Source organism: Ursus americanus, chromosome 26 (assembly GCF_024610735.1).
Source record: "Ursus americanus isolate L20-20 chromosome 26, mUrsAme1.1.p, whole genome shotgun sequence".
Classification (NCBI taxonomy): Eukaryota; Metazoa; Chordata; class Mammalia; order Carnivora; family Ursidae; genus Ursus; species Ursus americanus.
The window spans coordinates 34,575,849-34,591,679 of NC_142152.1; the positions used below are offsets into that span (position 1 = coordinate 34,575,849).

Below are 15,831 nucleotides of genomic sequence, written 5' to 3' on the forward strand. Positions count from 1 at the left end.
GTATTTTCTTTTTTTTTTTTTAAGATTTTATTTATTTATTTGACAGAGATAGAGACAGCCAGCGAGAGAGAGAACACAAGCAGGGGGAGTGGGAGAGGAAGAAGCAGGCTCATAGCGGAGGAGCCTGATGTGGGGCTCGATCCCATAACGCTGGGATCACGCCCTGAGCCGAAGGCAGACGCTTAACCGCTGTGCCACCCAGGCGCCCCCAAAGTATCTTCTAATTTCCCTCGTGATTTCTTTTTTGACCTAGTGGTTATTTAGGAACATGTTCTTTAATTTCCGCATATTTGTGAACTTCCAGTTTTCCTTCTGTTACTGATTTCTAAGTTTTTTCCATTGTGAGTGTCTGTAGGACCTACTTCACATAATTTAAATCCTTCTAAGTGTGTCTAAGCTTGTTTTATGACCTAACTGGTGTTTATCCTGGAGAATGTTCTATGCGAGCTTGAGAAGAATGTGTCTTCTTCTTGAACGTATATGTTAATTTTTTCATCAGATTTGGGAACTTTTTGAACGTGATTTCCTTGGGTATTCTTCGTGCCTTTTCTGCCTATTTCTTTCTGTTTCTGAGACTAGATCATTTCAGCTGGCCTCTCTTCAAGGTCATTGATTGATTTCTTCTTCCTGCTCAAATCTGCTGTTGAGCCCCAGCAGTGAATTTCTCAATTATTTTACTTTTCAACTCCAGAACTGCTCTTTGTTCTTTTTTATGGTTTTTACTTCTTTATTGATATTCTCTGGTGAGAAATCATTCTCCTACTTCTCTTCAGTTTTTTTTTTTAGACATTTTGAAAACTCGTGAATATGTTTAAAACACCTGATATAAAGTCTTTGTCTAGGAACACCAAGCTGGCTTGGTCAGAAGAGCATGCTATTCTTGAGCTTGGGGTCATAAGTTTGAGTCCTACGTTGGGTGCAGAGATTACTAAAATGAATGAATAAATGAGTAAATAAGTAAATAAACAAACTTTAAAATAATAAGTAAAGTCTTTGTCTAGTAAATCTAATGTCTGGAATTCCTCAGAGGTAATTTAGGCTGATTTTCCCCCCTGTGGATGGGCTATACTTCCTTGTTTTTTTACACATCTCAAAATTTTTTGTTGTTGTGGAAACTGGGCATTTAAAATAATATAGTTTGACAATGCTGGAAATCAGATTCTTCTCCCTTCTGCTTGTTATTGCTATTTATTGTTGTTTGTTTAGTCAGTTTTCTCAGCTAATTCTTTAAAATCTATATAATTCATTGTGTGTGGACACTGAAATATCTGGTAGGTTCTCTTAAGGTCATCTAATGATTGCGCAGAGATTTCCTTAGATGCCTGGACCAATTAAGTCTTTCAGTCTTTGCCGATAAGTTCTGTGTGAGTTTGGGGGCACACCTTCAACACTGAGGCAGACAGTTTACAAATCTACCTTAGTTTTTACTTTCTTGCTTGCTGAGAGCTTCAACATTAGGCAGAGGTGAAAGCTTAGGGCATCCTCAAATTTTTACTGAGCATACAAATATCCGTGGGCACAGTCCTATGCGTACTCATAGTCTTTTAGATTCCCCAGTGTGTGGGAGGTTTGCAAAGCCCTCTATAGATATCCTATTCCCCAGTTTTTCCTTTAAAGCTGTTTGACCAGTTCATTGTTTGTCTCAACTGTTATCCACCACCTTGGACAGTGTGATGTTCAACAGTTGCCTCTGATTGTTTTCAACAAATGCCCCCAAGGAAAAGGCTATTCATACTGGCTGAGCTCTGATTCAGGAAAAATAAAGACAGCCTGGAAAGTGGGATCTTCCAGGAAACCACCAGACAGGTCAAATAATGTCAGTTCTCCAAGAATGGCCTTGGAAAGAGCTCCAGCTCTGCCCCCTGTGGTGGATGCCAGGATGCTGGTTCTCAAGGCTACTCCAGAGCTGGTGGAAGGGAATGGAAAATAGAGCAAGTTAAAACTCCATGAAGCTCACTATTCTCACTGAGATCCAGCCAATTTTCTTAAAGTAAACTCTGCTGGAATTACTACACGCCTTCGTTTAATTTTCAGAGTTCTGAAAAAGGCTGATTCTGACCATTTTTGCCAATGTTCTCATTGCTTTTGTGGAGGAGAGAATCCTCAGAAGTCTGTCCTCCACTATTCATTGGTGTAGCCAACAAGCTAATTTTGAGGCTGCATGTGCACACCATATTCAGTGACTAATTAAGGACACTATGCTTGCACTCAGTGACTTAGTGAGGCCATTTTCTTTGGTTGAATTGTTTGTGGATTCTGTTGGTAAGGGCCAGTGAGGTCACGCCTGCCAGCCAGGACACTCACATTTTAGTCTTGTATCTACAACAAGCTGAGTATATGACCTTGGAACAAAGGAGCTGAGATTTCCACAACCATATGCCGCAGTGTGTGCTGGGTGTTTTATGTACGTTATATCATGTCATTCTTGCAACAACCAAGAAAGAGAAAATGTTCCCATTTAACAGATAAAGAGACTACTAAAACAACAGACTAGTAGACCAGCAGGTGTGTAACCCGGTATGTGTTTCTCTCCTCCCCCTTCTGGCTCCACCCCATCCCTCTGCAGAGGCAAGAGGGGACAAAGCCAAGTGGGTGTTCACCTGGCCACTCATCTTCCTTCTGTGCGTCACCATCCCCAACTGCAGCAAGCCCCGCTGGGAGAAGTACTTCATGGTCACCTTCATCACCGCCACGCTGTGGATCGCTGTCTTCTCCTACCTAATGGTGTGGCTGGTGAGTGGCGGCAGCAGGGGTGGGTCGTACAGACAGCGCCTGCCTAGCACCTGCCGGAGGTGGGAGAGCTGGGTTCAAGAGTGACCTCAGACACGGCGGTGCTCCTTCAGCAAGTCGCCTTGCTTCGCAGACGTTGGCTTATTTCTCAGTAGAAAGGAGTTTCAGCAGAGGTGCCTGGGGCTGTGCTCGGCACCAGGGATACCCGGATGGACACAGCATGGCGCTGGTCTTCAAGGCAGGAGTGGGGGCAGGCGACGAGATTCTAAGACCCGCTGCCCAGGTGCGATGGGAAGAGGAATATGGCAGGGTGGTGAGGGTGCTCTGGGAAGATCTCTGGAGGGCTAGTCACTAGTCCCCCTTCCCTTCCAGGGGCCCTGGGGGAATGTGAGGGAGACGAGTCAGTGGGAGACGAACACAAGGCAGTCTTTTCTGTTACCTGCCAGTAAACTCTTTTAGCCCCCTAACAACCCAGTGGAATAGGTGTTTCCACTTTGCTCATTTTACAGATGAGGAAACTGAGGCATCCAGATTGAGTAATTGGCCCAGTTGCACAATTACCAACTATTATACATTTAGTTACATAAGCAGTAAGTTCTAGAGGGGGGCTCCTGAGTCCATGATTTCAACGACTATCCTGAACTGCCCCTCAGTTTCTTACTGGAGTTTTCAGATGCCATTTGGACTGAAGTGTTGCAGACAGAGAGGCACTGGCCTAGCTCCTTGTGAGCTCCTCTGGCCACGTGTGGCAGCTCCCTGTACAAACCTTTCACTGGCTGGGGGAGGGGGCGGGTAAGCAGGAGCCCCTTTCCCTTTGCTCCGTGTACCAGCCTGTGGGGAGGGAAGGGCTGCGGGGTCACGTGGAAATGCATTTGAATCCTAGATCTCCCACTTATCAGCCACGAAACCCCGGCGGGTGACTCAGCTTCCCTGAGCCACGGTCACCCCCTCTACAGAAGGGGGACGACCCCCTATCTCACAAGGTCATTGGGAGGATGGAAGTCTCTGCTCAGGCATTGTGCTCCGAGCTGGCAGCATGACTGATCGATCATAACTGTAGATAGCAACCGTTCTCACCATGAGAGGCAGCCAGCGCTGCGTCCATGCTTTGTTCAGATAAAATCGGTTAAAATCCTTATGAGATGCCTCTGTGTGCGTGTGTGTGTGTGTGTGTGTGTGTGTGTGTGTGTTTTGGGGTGCGGGAAGAGTTGAAAATAGTTACTATCTGACCTCCCGAGTAAAGGACGATCAAGGATCATGGAAACAATGTCTTATGTGAATTGCACTTGTAAATTGACATTTTTCTCAGTAAGGTTAACACCAGCCCATCTAAATATCAGATAAAAGGATCCAGTGAATTCTCTTACTGAAGTGCATTCCCAAAACAACACTGCAAGGAAAATTTAAAAAGTATTGCGTGACATTTGAGTAGGTATGAGAATTAGGAAAGATGGAATTAATGAATGGGTGAAATTTTTCTTCTCCAATTACTGGAAACAACAGTATTATGAAATCAGCTCTGTTCATTCGCCATGAAGCGAGACATTTAGCAACACTCGCATCCCCACCACCTTGACTCATCCCTCCTGTGCTTCTTAAAGCAGAGAGAGTCATGGCAGAAGCTTGGCTGGGGTCACAGGAACTGCTTGGCTGGCACACCCTTACCTGTGACTTTGAACTTCAGCCTGCCTCAGTTTGGGGGGAATGGAATGACCCTGACAGTAGAAATTGGTCAAGACAACAGCACCCTGTGTTAGCCTTCATTTTGGGCCACGAGTTTGCTTTGCTTTCCTTGTGCCTCGACAGGGACCGCCAGGGAGCAGTGACGTCTCACCTGCCCACCCCTTACTCCTACCGCCTTTTATATCTCTCACCCCTAAGGCTGAATGATTCTTGAATGTCAGTGTGAAAAGGGAGGGACCTTGGAAAGGGATCGTCCTGTCCAGCACCCTTACACCTTTGGGGAGACTGAGGACCAGAGGGGGGCCACAACTTCCACGAAGTTGCACAAATAGCCCCAGAGCTATGGACTCAGCTCTGCTCCCATATCCGAAGCCTAAGTATCAGGTGGGCCCTGAGGGCCCAGGGATGGAATCCAGGGCAATGCCACACTCAGATGGCATTGCTAGTCCGAAGCCTCCTGGATGATGTGCTCGCGCGTGCACACCACACACACACACACACACACGACCTTCCTTCTGTTCTTCCATCCGTCAGCTTCTTAGCCACGTAGTTCAGTGAAAAGGGGGAAAATGGAGGCATCCCCCATAATGCCAAAATACCCCAGGCTCCTGTATTCGCGATGTCTGGCATCCCCCACTGAAAGCATGTCAGCCACGGCGTGGCTGTGCTTGCAGAGATCTCGTTCATGGCCAAGGTAGACTGAACCTCGATGGATCGGTGGTTCATTTTTGCCCTGCTCGGCGTCTGAAAGAGAAGGGAAACATACATCTGTGAACATCTTGCACAGGCCAGACACCGTCACCTCACATTTTCTCACTTAATCTTTATTAGCAAACCCATTTTACAGATGAGGAAACTGAGGCTCAGAGACTCGAACCAGCTTATCCTAAATCACATGACCATTCACTGGGACTGGAGTCATCAGTCGAGATGTGAACAACCCTAAGAGGTGCCACGGTTCCCATTTTAGAGATGAGGGGGCAAGCCAGAGCTAATGGGGTTATCCACATGCTTCTAGGGCTTTCCATCTGGCTGCTGCTCAGGGCCCCAGCCATCTCTCGAGTGTCAGGTGTTTGTCAGGAGAGTGTGTGACTGCATCAAGATCCTTGGGTCCGGCAGTTCTCTTTCACGGAGCTTATGCTAAGAAGGCAGTAAGATAAGGACCCAAAGATACACACACAAGGTGCGTGATATTGAGGTAGGAGCATGGCCTTTAGAGTCGGTAAGACCTGGCCCAGAATCCCTGCTCCACCGCTCACCAGCTTCTTGCCTACAGGCAATGCTGCTTAATCTCCGAGCCTCAGTTTCCCTGGGCGTAAAGTGAGTGTAACCACGGTGCCCCGTCCCCCGTGGGTGCTAATAATAAAGCACCTGAGATTGTGTGCACAACATACCTGGTAGAGCACCTGGTATACAGTAAGTGCCCAATACATGTTATATGCAGTGAGCTCCTAAGACCAAAGAAAGAGACCCCCTCACTGTCCAATGGTGAGGGATTGGCTAGAGCCACACAGCCGCACCACGAAATCTGCATGTCGGTTGAAAATGGTGTCGGAGGTGACGACGTGAGGTGGAAAGGTATCCACGGCGTCTTATTACGTGAAACGTGGAACTGCAAACTATATATTGATGGTATAAGCGGATTCTGTTTTTTTCTAACACACCCTCCAAAAAGGAGGTCAAGGATATATTCTAAAGCAACAATGTTCGAGGGTGGTTCCCAGACCAGTAGCCGGAGGGTCCCAGCCACCTGGGAACTGGGTAGGAAGGTAAATTCTCGGGCTTCACCACAGGCCCCCTGAAGCAGAAACTCGGGGTGGGGTCAGGGGGCAGCAGTCTGCCTTGTAACCAGCCCACCAGATGCTGTTCCACGTGCTCAAGTTTGAGAACCACAGGCTGACAGGGTAATAGTGGTCGTCCGTGGGTCTTGTTTTCATTTTCCTTCAGTTTCTAATGTTTGAAAACAGCAGATAGAACAGCAGTCCTGCGTTCCAGTTAAAAGCACTCAGGGTAAGCAAAGGGCCTGGGGGTTGCTCCCGGAGTTCATGCCCCCCACCCCGGACTCTTCTGCAGGTGACTATCGTTGGATACACGCTTGGGATCCCGGACGTCATCATGGGCATTACTTTCCTGGCAGCGGGCACGAGTGTTCCAGACTGCATGGCCAGCTTAATCGTGGCGAGGCAAGGTAAGCGTGGCTCCCCTCCAGCTGTGAGCAGCACCACGCAGGACCCCGTGCCCCTGCTGGGGTTAGAGTTCATGGCCCTTCTGGCTGGTCTGTTACGTCCTGCTATGGAGACGGCTGATGAGGGGAGAGCATCACGCATCAGAGTCCATCCGCGGAGAGAATATGACCGCAGGAAACACCTCGAGATCCCTAGAAGCATTTGCTCGTGCAGACTTGGATCAAAAGAACTTGTTCTGAAATCACCAGTGTGATGTTGAACAGAGCCGAAGCTCTGACTTCTTACAGCAAATACAGTAGCGTTGAGAAATGCTCAGGTTCCAGGCAAAGGGGGGGTTATCTTGACCTCCAACTGTTTTCCTGGTCTTAAGGTTCTAGAACATGGGTATGGGTTTCGTTGCTTGGTTGGTTGGTTAGTGGTTTTTCTTTGAGGCTCACTACATGACACGGGTTAAGCAAGGTAAGGAGTACCTGTATGCTCTTTAATGGCAGAACAAAAGCCCCTTAAAGGGCTGACCTTTACTGATTGTGGTGTTTCTGCTGGTGAGGTCGCAACCAGCATGGACCTCCACATGTCCTCCTCCACAGATGAAAGTGTGAAAGTAGGGGGGGCGGGGCTGGGGGCCAATAATAGAATGACACCTCGGGGGAGGCGGGAGAGGAAGAAAGCGGCCAAGGGGAAAGTGGGCTCTGGAAAGCGGGAAGTGACATTTTATTCCTCCCAAGTTAGGAGAAAGGGTTGACTGGGGAGGTGGGGTCAGTCGGTCCTGAGAGGACCTGAGATGAGGGGAGAGAAGTGTGGGAATGTGGTTGACATAGGCCGGAGGCTTGTGGAGAGTGGGGACAGTGGGGACAGCAGCTGAGGGGAACGGGGTTTAATCGAGTGATCTCTGAGGTGAGTGTATTCACTTCCTAGGGCTGTCATAACCAAAACACAGCAACGGGGTGGCTTAAAACAAGAGACTGATTATTGCATAATTCTGGATGCCAGAAGTCCAAAATGGAGGTGGCAGCCGGGCCACGCTCCCTCCAAAGGCTGTTGGGAAGGGTCTGTTCCAGGCCATTCTCCCAGCTTCCGGTGGTGGCCAGATGGCTTCTGGCTGCGTTACTGTTGTCCCTGCCTCTGTCAACACGTGGTGTTCTGCCCTCCACGTGTGTCTGTGTCCAGACTTCCCTCTCCTTACGAGGACACCTGTCCTTGCATCAGGGCCCATCCGAATTCAGTATGACCTCGTTTTAACTTGATCACATCTGCAAAGACCCTATTTGCAAATAAGGCCCCACGCACAGGCACTGGGTGGACACAAGCTGCGGGAGGGGCACTGCTCAACCCGGTTCAGCAAGGGATAGGAGAGCTGCTGAGCCCCAAGGGCCTGGCTGGTGTTCAGTGGCAGGAACTTGGACAAGCGACACTCAGTCATACCCAGCTCCAGTGACTCACGTGTGAGAGATGACAAGTTCACCCAGAGCTGGGGTTGCCGGGTAGATGCAGGGAAGGGCAAGGGGACAAGAGAATGTGCCGTTGAAACAAACAACCCTGGAGTCCAGGCCGGCTGGGAGCCGGGGTCAGGATGCTAGAAGGGGAAGAGCTGGGGCGTGAGGTCAAGAAAGAGCTCTGTAGGAAACAGGGCTAAGTCAGTTTCTGAAGGGGGGACATCCTATCAGAGTGACTCCTATGGAATGTGGAGGGCACAGAAAGTGAGCAAGGGCAAGGCGCAGTGCCGCCGGTGTCATTGGCCGAGGATCCGGCAGACGTGGTTAAAAGCATGGACAGTTTCTTCTTGGCAAAGGGTCCAGAAGCCTCTGCCCAGAATCTGCTGCACAGGCCGACCATGCCACGTGCTCTAAGGCAGAGATCCTGCATCCTGGGCTCCCCGAAGCCTCCCAGCTCCAAGTGTGGTCCGGGCTGGGAGCAGCAACAGCAGCCTGACCAGGGAGCTTGTAAGAAATGCACAATTTTAGGCCGCCGGCATGGCATGGTCGGGGAAGCATCCGCCTCTTGGTTTCGGCTCAGGTCATGATCTCACAGTTGTGAGCTCAAGCCCCGCGCTGGGCTCTGCACTGAGCTGAACGTGGGGCCTACTTAGGCGTCTCTCTCTCTCCCTCTGCCCCCCCCACCCCCTGCTCTTGCTCTGTCTCCTCCAAAATTAATTAATTAATTGATTGATGAATTAAAGAGAAAAGAAATGCAGACTCTCAGGCCCGTCCCAGAGCCGCTCGATCAGAATCTGCATTTCAGCCAGGCCCCCAAGCGAGTCCTCGCTCTCGAAGTTCGAGAAAGATTGCCCTAAGGTTCCTCGACAGGCAGCACCTGTGCAGGGTGGGAAGTCTGCCAAATCTGAGGGACCCCCTCTCTCCTCTCAAACTCGGGAGTTCACGTACCTCCTGACCCCCCGAGCGAGGGCTGCCTGCTCACCAGAGGCGAGGGGCTGGCCCAAAACAGCCGCTTCATGTCCCTGCATCGTTCCAAAAGCTGAGACGCTGGGAGCTGATGCCAGAGTCAGCGCCCCAACAGCACCAAGATTTTTCTGCCAAGATTTTCAAGTCACTTAGGACAGTGCCGAGGCAGACAGGGAGGAAGAATGTGCGGTCCTTGAGGAAGGCACTATGTCTTGGAGGTCTGCAGGTGACAGCAACAGGGCAGGAGGAGGGCGTGGCCCAGCTTCCACCTGCGGGGTTGGTGCTCAGATGGACTCGAACTAGCCGTCCAGGTGCTGCGCTGAGTGGCTGCAAGCTTCTAGATTGTAAAGCATTCTCGGGGCTGCAGGCATTTGTCTTCCAAGCTCGTTCGTTGCACAGACACTTGTGTTTGTGCCGGGTTCTGACGGTCATGTCAAATTAAAGCTCGGTGGCCCGGTTAGAACAGATGGCTGCCAGCAGGAGTCTTATTTGTACAAGTTTGTTTTCTAACTTTTAATACCCCTCGAGCTGTTAAGTCCTTCGATTGTGTGGCCAGTTGGGCAGGAAGCAGAGGATGATGGCGAGGCCCCTAGACTCTAAGATGCTTCTAGTCTAGTTGGGGCATGAGACCCGATGCCTTATCCTCTGAGCCCAGGTCATGGGGCCATCACCTGGGCCCCAAGGATGCATCGTGGCTCGGTGTGAAGGATGCTGAGCCCCTCACAAACTGTGCGACCTTGGGCATGCTTCAAGCCTTGGTTCCATCATCTGCCATGAGAACAATGCCCCCTCCCTCCCAGGGTAACTGGGAGGATTCAGTGAGGTGTGAAGCACATAGTGGGTCCTCGGAGCACATAGTAGGTCCTCAGAGAACCTCAGCAGAGCAACCCAGCAGGAGAACTGATGGAGGGCCCTGTATTCATTTCCCAGGGCTGCCATACAAAGCACCACTAACAACAGAAATGTATGGTCTCACGGTTCCGGAGGCTTGAAGCCCAAGGTCAAGGTGTTGGCAGAGTTGGTTCTTCCCGAGGGCTACAAGGGAGAATCTGTCCAGGCCTCTCTCCCTGGCTTGTAAACGGCCATGCTCACGCTCCCTCTGTGCTGTGTCCAGGTGTCCTCTTTCGAGAACACCAGTTGTATTGGATTAAGGTCTGCCCTGATGGCTCCTTCCAAACGGATGATCCCGTCAAGACCCTCTTTCCAAATAATGCCACGTTCTGAGCTGCTGGAGGGGGGGACTCTAACATATGGCTCTTAAGGGTCATCATTCAGCCGCTGTGAGACCCCTTAGACTTCATGGAGTAGATTTAGACCTCATAAGTTTCTGAAGTGTGGGGTCCATGAAGAAGGAGTTCCTTTCTGAAGAATAGCGCTAGTAGGCCTCGAATGGGGGTTTCCGGGAAACTAATCTTGGTGAATGACACTTGTCAACTGTCTGCTCTAGGCCTTGGCGACATGGCAGTCTCAAACACCATAGGAAGCAATGTGTTTGACATCCTAGTGGGACTCGGCATACCGTGGGGCCTGCAGACCATGGTTATTAACTATGGGTCCACGGTAAGTTCCTCCCATTGCCTTATATGCCACATGGATGCCAGACACGAGCACTTGATGGGGATGGACAGTGGCATTGGCCCTGTTCCAGCAGAGAGCCCCAGGGGACACACTGCCCTCCCCTCTCCTTGGCACCCTAGCACCCACTTTCCATGAAGGCCTCTGGAACGGCCTGAGGGACACCTGAGGGGGGAAGCGCCCGTGTGCAGCCACCCCTCCTCGTCCGTACCCTCACAGGCAGAGTGGAGACTTAAATCCATAGTTAGCTGACTCTCCCCCCACCATGAGCTCACCGTGAATACCCGCCCATGCTTTCCAGAAGGAATGCACCAGAGTGCCCTGGGCTCTCAGAACAGGGCCCCGAGCAGCCCGGAGATTCAAGGCATGTATGTACGTTTTTCCAGGTGAAGATCAACAGCCGGGGTCTGGTCTATTCCGTGGTGTTGTTGCTGGGCTCCGTCGCTCTCACTGTGAGTCTTTCCGGTTCCAGAATTGTACTTCATTCCGTCTGATCCTGCATCGTCACTAGCAATGTCTCTGAAACCCCTCTGTCTTCCCCTGGCAGTGAGGGAGGACGCTGAGAAAACACAAATTCACAGATCCCTCCAGATGCAATTTGTGCCAAGAACGTTGGCACCTGCCACTACATTTTCCCCTGAGTGACTAAGAAGTCTCTAGAGCAAGTGAACCACAGCCCTGTCTCCCCACTGCCCATCCGTCTCCCCTCACCAGTGCCAGGAGGAGAGAGATTCTCCCCTGCCTAGCTGAGCTGACACGTGGGGGGACATGACGGTCGGGCCTCAGGATTGGCACATGAGTGATACTGAGGCCGCCTGACTCCACGCGCCCAGGCCTGAGCTGCACAATGTCCTTCTGCTTATTTTAGTCAATCCTTACAGCCACCTGATGAGACCATTCCCATTTTGCAGAAGAAATCGAGGCTGAGGGGGAAAGTAACTTGCCCAAGGTCACAGGGATAAGAAGTGGCAAAGCCGGGATTTGAACCCAGATCGGTCTGTCTCTATAGAACCCATGGCGGTGCTCTGATGGGGTAACTGTGATCCAGCCCTTAGGAAGTCTCGATCCAGAGATAAGAAAGAAAGGCATGAAGTGCGGGAGAGTCAGAAGGAACGTAGAATGAGAATGTGCTCCAAGCCCATCTACACACACACACACACACACACACACACACACACACACACACAGAAAGGTGGTCCAAGCTGAAGTTAGCCACGCTGTGAGCCAGTAGACGCCTTGGAAGTTTTGCCTGCGAGGGCTGAGGATGCCAAGCTCTGCAGCAAAGGGAGGACTCTGAGAATGTCCCTGGTTGTCGCTAGAGAAGGTCTGGGCAGGGAGGACCTCGGTGCTGGACTGGGCCTTGAGGACACTCGGGTCCCGAGGAGGCGGGCCGTCCTGCGGGGGCAGCTGCCGTGTGTCCCCGAAGCCCGCGGGCCTGGGTCAAGGGCTCGCCCTTCCATCAGACAGGCCTTAAAGCCCGCAGGGCTCCCCCTGACCAGACCAAGGATGAGCCTGGCAGCGCCACTCTGCCCTTGCCCACATTTTGGAGAAAGGTCGGGGATCCGTAGCATGTGTCTAGTTTCCCAGGTAGAACGCCTGGAGGACTGCATGCGTTCCTCCGCCCCCAAGGCCTACCCATGCGCTCTGTCCCTCCAGGTCCTTGGCATCCATCTCAACAAGTGGAGACTTGACCGCAAGCTGGGCGTCTGCGTGCTGGCCCTCTACGCCGTCTTCCTGTGCTTCTCCATCATGATAGAGTTTAACGTCTTCACCTTCGTCAACTTGCCCATGTGCCGGGAAGACGATTAAAGCCCAGCCGCTGCCCCCCCCGGGAGCGGTTCTGGACTCTCTGGCGCCGGGGTCCCCTCTCTCTCCCCCTCCCCCACCGCGAGTCTCTCCTGCCTCGGTGGCCACTGTCTGCTCTTCCACACGCTGGAAGGAAGAGCCATCGTGGTCTTTGTCTGGTCACGAGCCAGGCCACTGGGCGTCCTCCTCCTCCTCGGAGTGCTGCCCTCCCCGCACGAGGCAAGGGTCAGGGGCCGCTGTCTGAGCCGCTTGGCAGACCCCTGCGCTGGCAGCCCGGCCACAGGGACGTGGCGTGCGCCTCGTCTCTCTCAGACACTTTAGTGAGGAACTTCTGTGTGCAATGTGTCCTTCTGTCACCCGGTGGCCTCAGAAGGGAGGTGGCCGGGAGAACACGCGGTCCCCTGGGGCGAGTGCAAAAATCGGAATGTTGTTCTCAACTGTCACCTCTAGGCCAGAGGGTGTGAGTCCCTTCGGCCTCATGTGCTCCTCAGACCCTCCGACCTCTGCCGGGAGCACTCACAGTTCGGAGGGGGGCAAGGCCTCACCCTGCTGAGGGTTTGGGGGGCCCCAAGGGCAAACATTCCACCCCTTTCTCTGGAAAAAATCAGAAGAATGGCGAGAGTGTCTCACAGCCGAAAGGAGAAACCCGGGTGAATTTTCTTGTCACTTTGAGGCATTCAGAGAATGAGCAATGAAATATTAAAAATAAAATGTCCTATAGATCATCATACTTGAAAAAAATATCATTCCATACAAAAAGGCCACGCTAGGGGCCAAACAGGAAACACTGCCTGGAAAACGAATCCTAGGTGTATCGTGTTGCATGGACACGAAGACGTTTGGTTTGGAATATAGAAAAGCGTGAAAGACATCTACCTGGGTGCTAATTCAGAGACACAGCGGAGACGGTAGTTTACAGCCATACATTCCAGACCTTCCGTGTGATGCACAGCGTCCGTGCGGGGTTGTCGCCCGTTTGTTAAATGCTCTCCTCTCATAAGCCACCCTGTTGCAAGACCCAATTGTCTCTGTGCCCAGCAAATTTCATAGCCTGGTGAACTGCAATGAGTGTGCACACGTCATGGGTACGAACGAGGAGCGAGATTTCCTGAAAAACAAAGAATTGCTCTCTGTTTCCAGGAGGCAAGCATGAAAACCATAACTTGGCATTTTTAGAGCTGAGTTTCTTGAGCCTGAGAGTTGGCTGCCCGTGAAGGGCCAAGGATGGGAGGCGGAGTCACCAAGAGATAGAAAAAATATTAAACAATTTTCACCTGCTTCGTAGCTCTCAAATCTGTATTAAAAAGATTCATGAACACCAACCATCCGTGGTTTCTAAAAAGAAAGCACAATTCATTTTATATAGAGGGTTTTTTTTCTTATTTTTTTAATATTTCTGTTGCAAAAGTCTATCGGATTTGATGCACTTTAATAACTGGGGTATTTTGCACAGAAGAATGTATGGAAACTGCCCTGGATAGGGTGAGGAAAGAAGGTTTTTAGCGATTTGCCAATAATCAGTCGTGGGTGAAGAGCTGAAATGCAATAGCCGATTCCTTCCTGAAACCCCAAGGTTGTGACCTGAGGTGGAATTCATGGCTGTGCTTGCTAAGGCCTCCGGAATCTCAGAAGGAGGAAGAGCTCGCGTGCTCGCGTCTGTGTCTTTTCAGGGAGCGTGAGCCTAAGACAGGAGGGAACGCAGTCACCAGGCTTCTGTTCGGGGTCCGCATCAGTGTTCATAGCTACACCACGCTAAGGGTCCTCTTTTGTTTCTCTACCTAGATTGGGCTCAGTGAGACGTCTTCAAGTTGAGGGCAAAGGTGATTTTCCTAAGAAATTAGCTAAGTAGGACGCCAGGGAACCAGTAAGATCATCGGTATAAACTTGGCATGCCCAGGATTTCAGAGCCCCCCTAGGACCTCTCAGCATGGCTCACCTGGTCCCTTTAGTCCTATAGACTCATCCGGGCTTCAAAGTATGTCCATCTCGACCTCAATTCTCAGAATTGCCCTTTGATGTAAGTAGGGATGATTCTCCCCGTTTAACAGAAAATGTAGTCTTAGGAGGGATCAGGTGACGTTAGATCAATTGTCAGTAAGGAGCAGAACAGGGGCCAAGCTCCCAGTCATCACTCCTCTCTGGGTGGCCAGGGGTTGGCCATCCTTGGTGGGGGGCGGGTGGTGGCATAGCTTTGCCCTTGTGGTGGGTTCTCATTGTTTAAGTTAAAACTTTAGCAAATATTTAATTGACTCCTGGTGCTCCGGCTCGAATCCTAACAGCAGTCCCTCTCTAGTGCCCCTGTTTTTTTTTCCTGGTAAAGACCAGAAGATTTTTTATCTACAAGGCACCAGCGAAGTCCGTGCTGGTGTCCACGTCTCTGAATCCTTGCGTAGCTTTTCGAGAACACATCCTAATTACCTGCCTCTCCCTCAGGAGAGTCCATCTGAGATGATACACTATCCTACAGTTGCAGTTCGAGACTAAAGAAAATAGTGTTTCTAGTACTTAGAGCACTGCTGCTGGCTACTTCTCTTTTGACTAATGTGCCAATGTAACTTCTTTAAAGGACCTATGTATTTATTGTACCTAGGAAACTATATATACACTGTAGGTGAATAATCCTCTTTTTTAACTATTTTTCCATCACAAGTTTAAAGAATTGCTTGATTAATTAGGCCTTCATTTAAAAATAATGCTTTTAACACTATACAGGATTCCGTCCTTTATTTTATTCCCAAAGCTAATTAGCATGGGGTAATTACTCTGCTTCAAAAATAGGCAATAAAAATAAATAAATTTAGCTCTTCTGTTGGGGAGCAGAAAAGAGAAAATGAACCATTGCACTGAGATGGAGAACGACTGTAGAATCGGGAGCAGATGGTTCCTGTCCGTTTCTAGTTTGGAATTCGCTCTTACCAGCTCAAGCACGGACAGGGTTGTTAGGTGTGTGGCGTCTTGAAAGCCTGACCCTGGAGGAAGGTTCTGAGTCAGCTGGGGGAAAGACGAATGGTGAAGGACACCTAGGGCAGGGCAGGGCAGAGTCGTCATCCTTCCCGTCACCTGCAGTCTGCTGGTCTCTGAATCTCGCCCAGGTGCACAGACCTCGCTGCTCATCGCCCCTCCCCCTACCCCCACCTGTTCGGGCTCTGTCTTGCTTCTGCATGTCCCCTGCTTTTACAGACCCAAGCAGTTGATAAGGCAGAACCCTCCCGGAGCCAGGTTAAGCCAGGTGGGGGGACATGCACATCACTTTAAGGCGGTCCTGTAGACCCCAACCAAAGACCCCTTCCTGGGCTGCCCAGGGGTCTAGGTCCCCAAGGAAGAAGAGATCCCCCTCTTCCCTTTTGACGAGGAGTCGCAAGCCTGACCCATCAGCAGGAGCCCAGCAGTCAGGGAATGCCGGACTCCACGCACAGCCTGGGAATCTGGGAAGTGAGCGCAGCTCCTTGCCT

The 15,831-nt window shown here is 50.9% G+C and overlaps 1 protein-coding gene across 2 annotated transcripts in view; it reads left to right on the forward strand.

Annotated features, from left to right (window-relative positions):
* The window catches only part of SLC24A4 (solute carrier family 24 member 4), a 171,215-nt gene extending 156,142 nt beyond the window's left edge, over positions 1-15,073 (forward strand). For both annotated transcript variants that reach the window (XM_045807978.2, XM_045807979.2), the window contains exons 13-17: positions 2,567-2,733; positions 6,487-6,601; positions 10,446-10,558; positions 10,960-11,025; positions 12,230-15,073. In XM_045807978.2, coding sequence (XP_045663934.2) covers positions 2,567-2,733; positions 6,487-6,601; positions 10,446-10,558; positions 10,960-11,025; positions 12,230-12,382 — 614 coding nt within the window. In that variant the 3' untranslated portion in view covers positions 12,383-15,073. The remainder of the gene's footprint in view (positions 1-2,566; positions 2,734-6,486; positions 6,602-10,445; positions 10,559-10,959; positions 11,026-12,229) is intronic.
* The last annotated feature ends 758 nt before the right edge of the window (positions 15,074-15,831 follow it).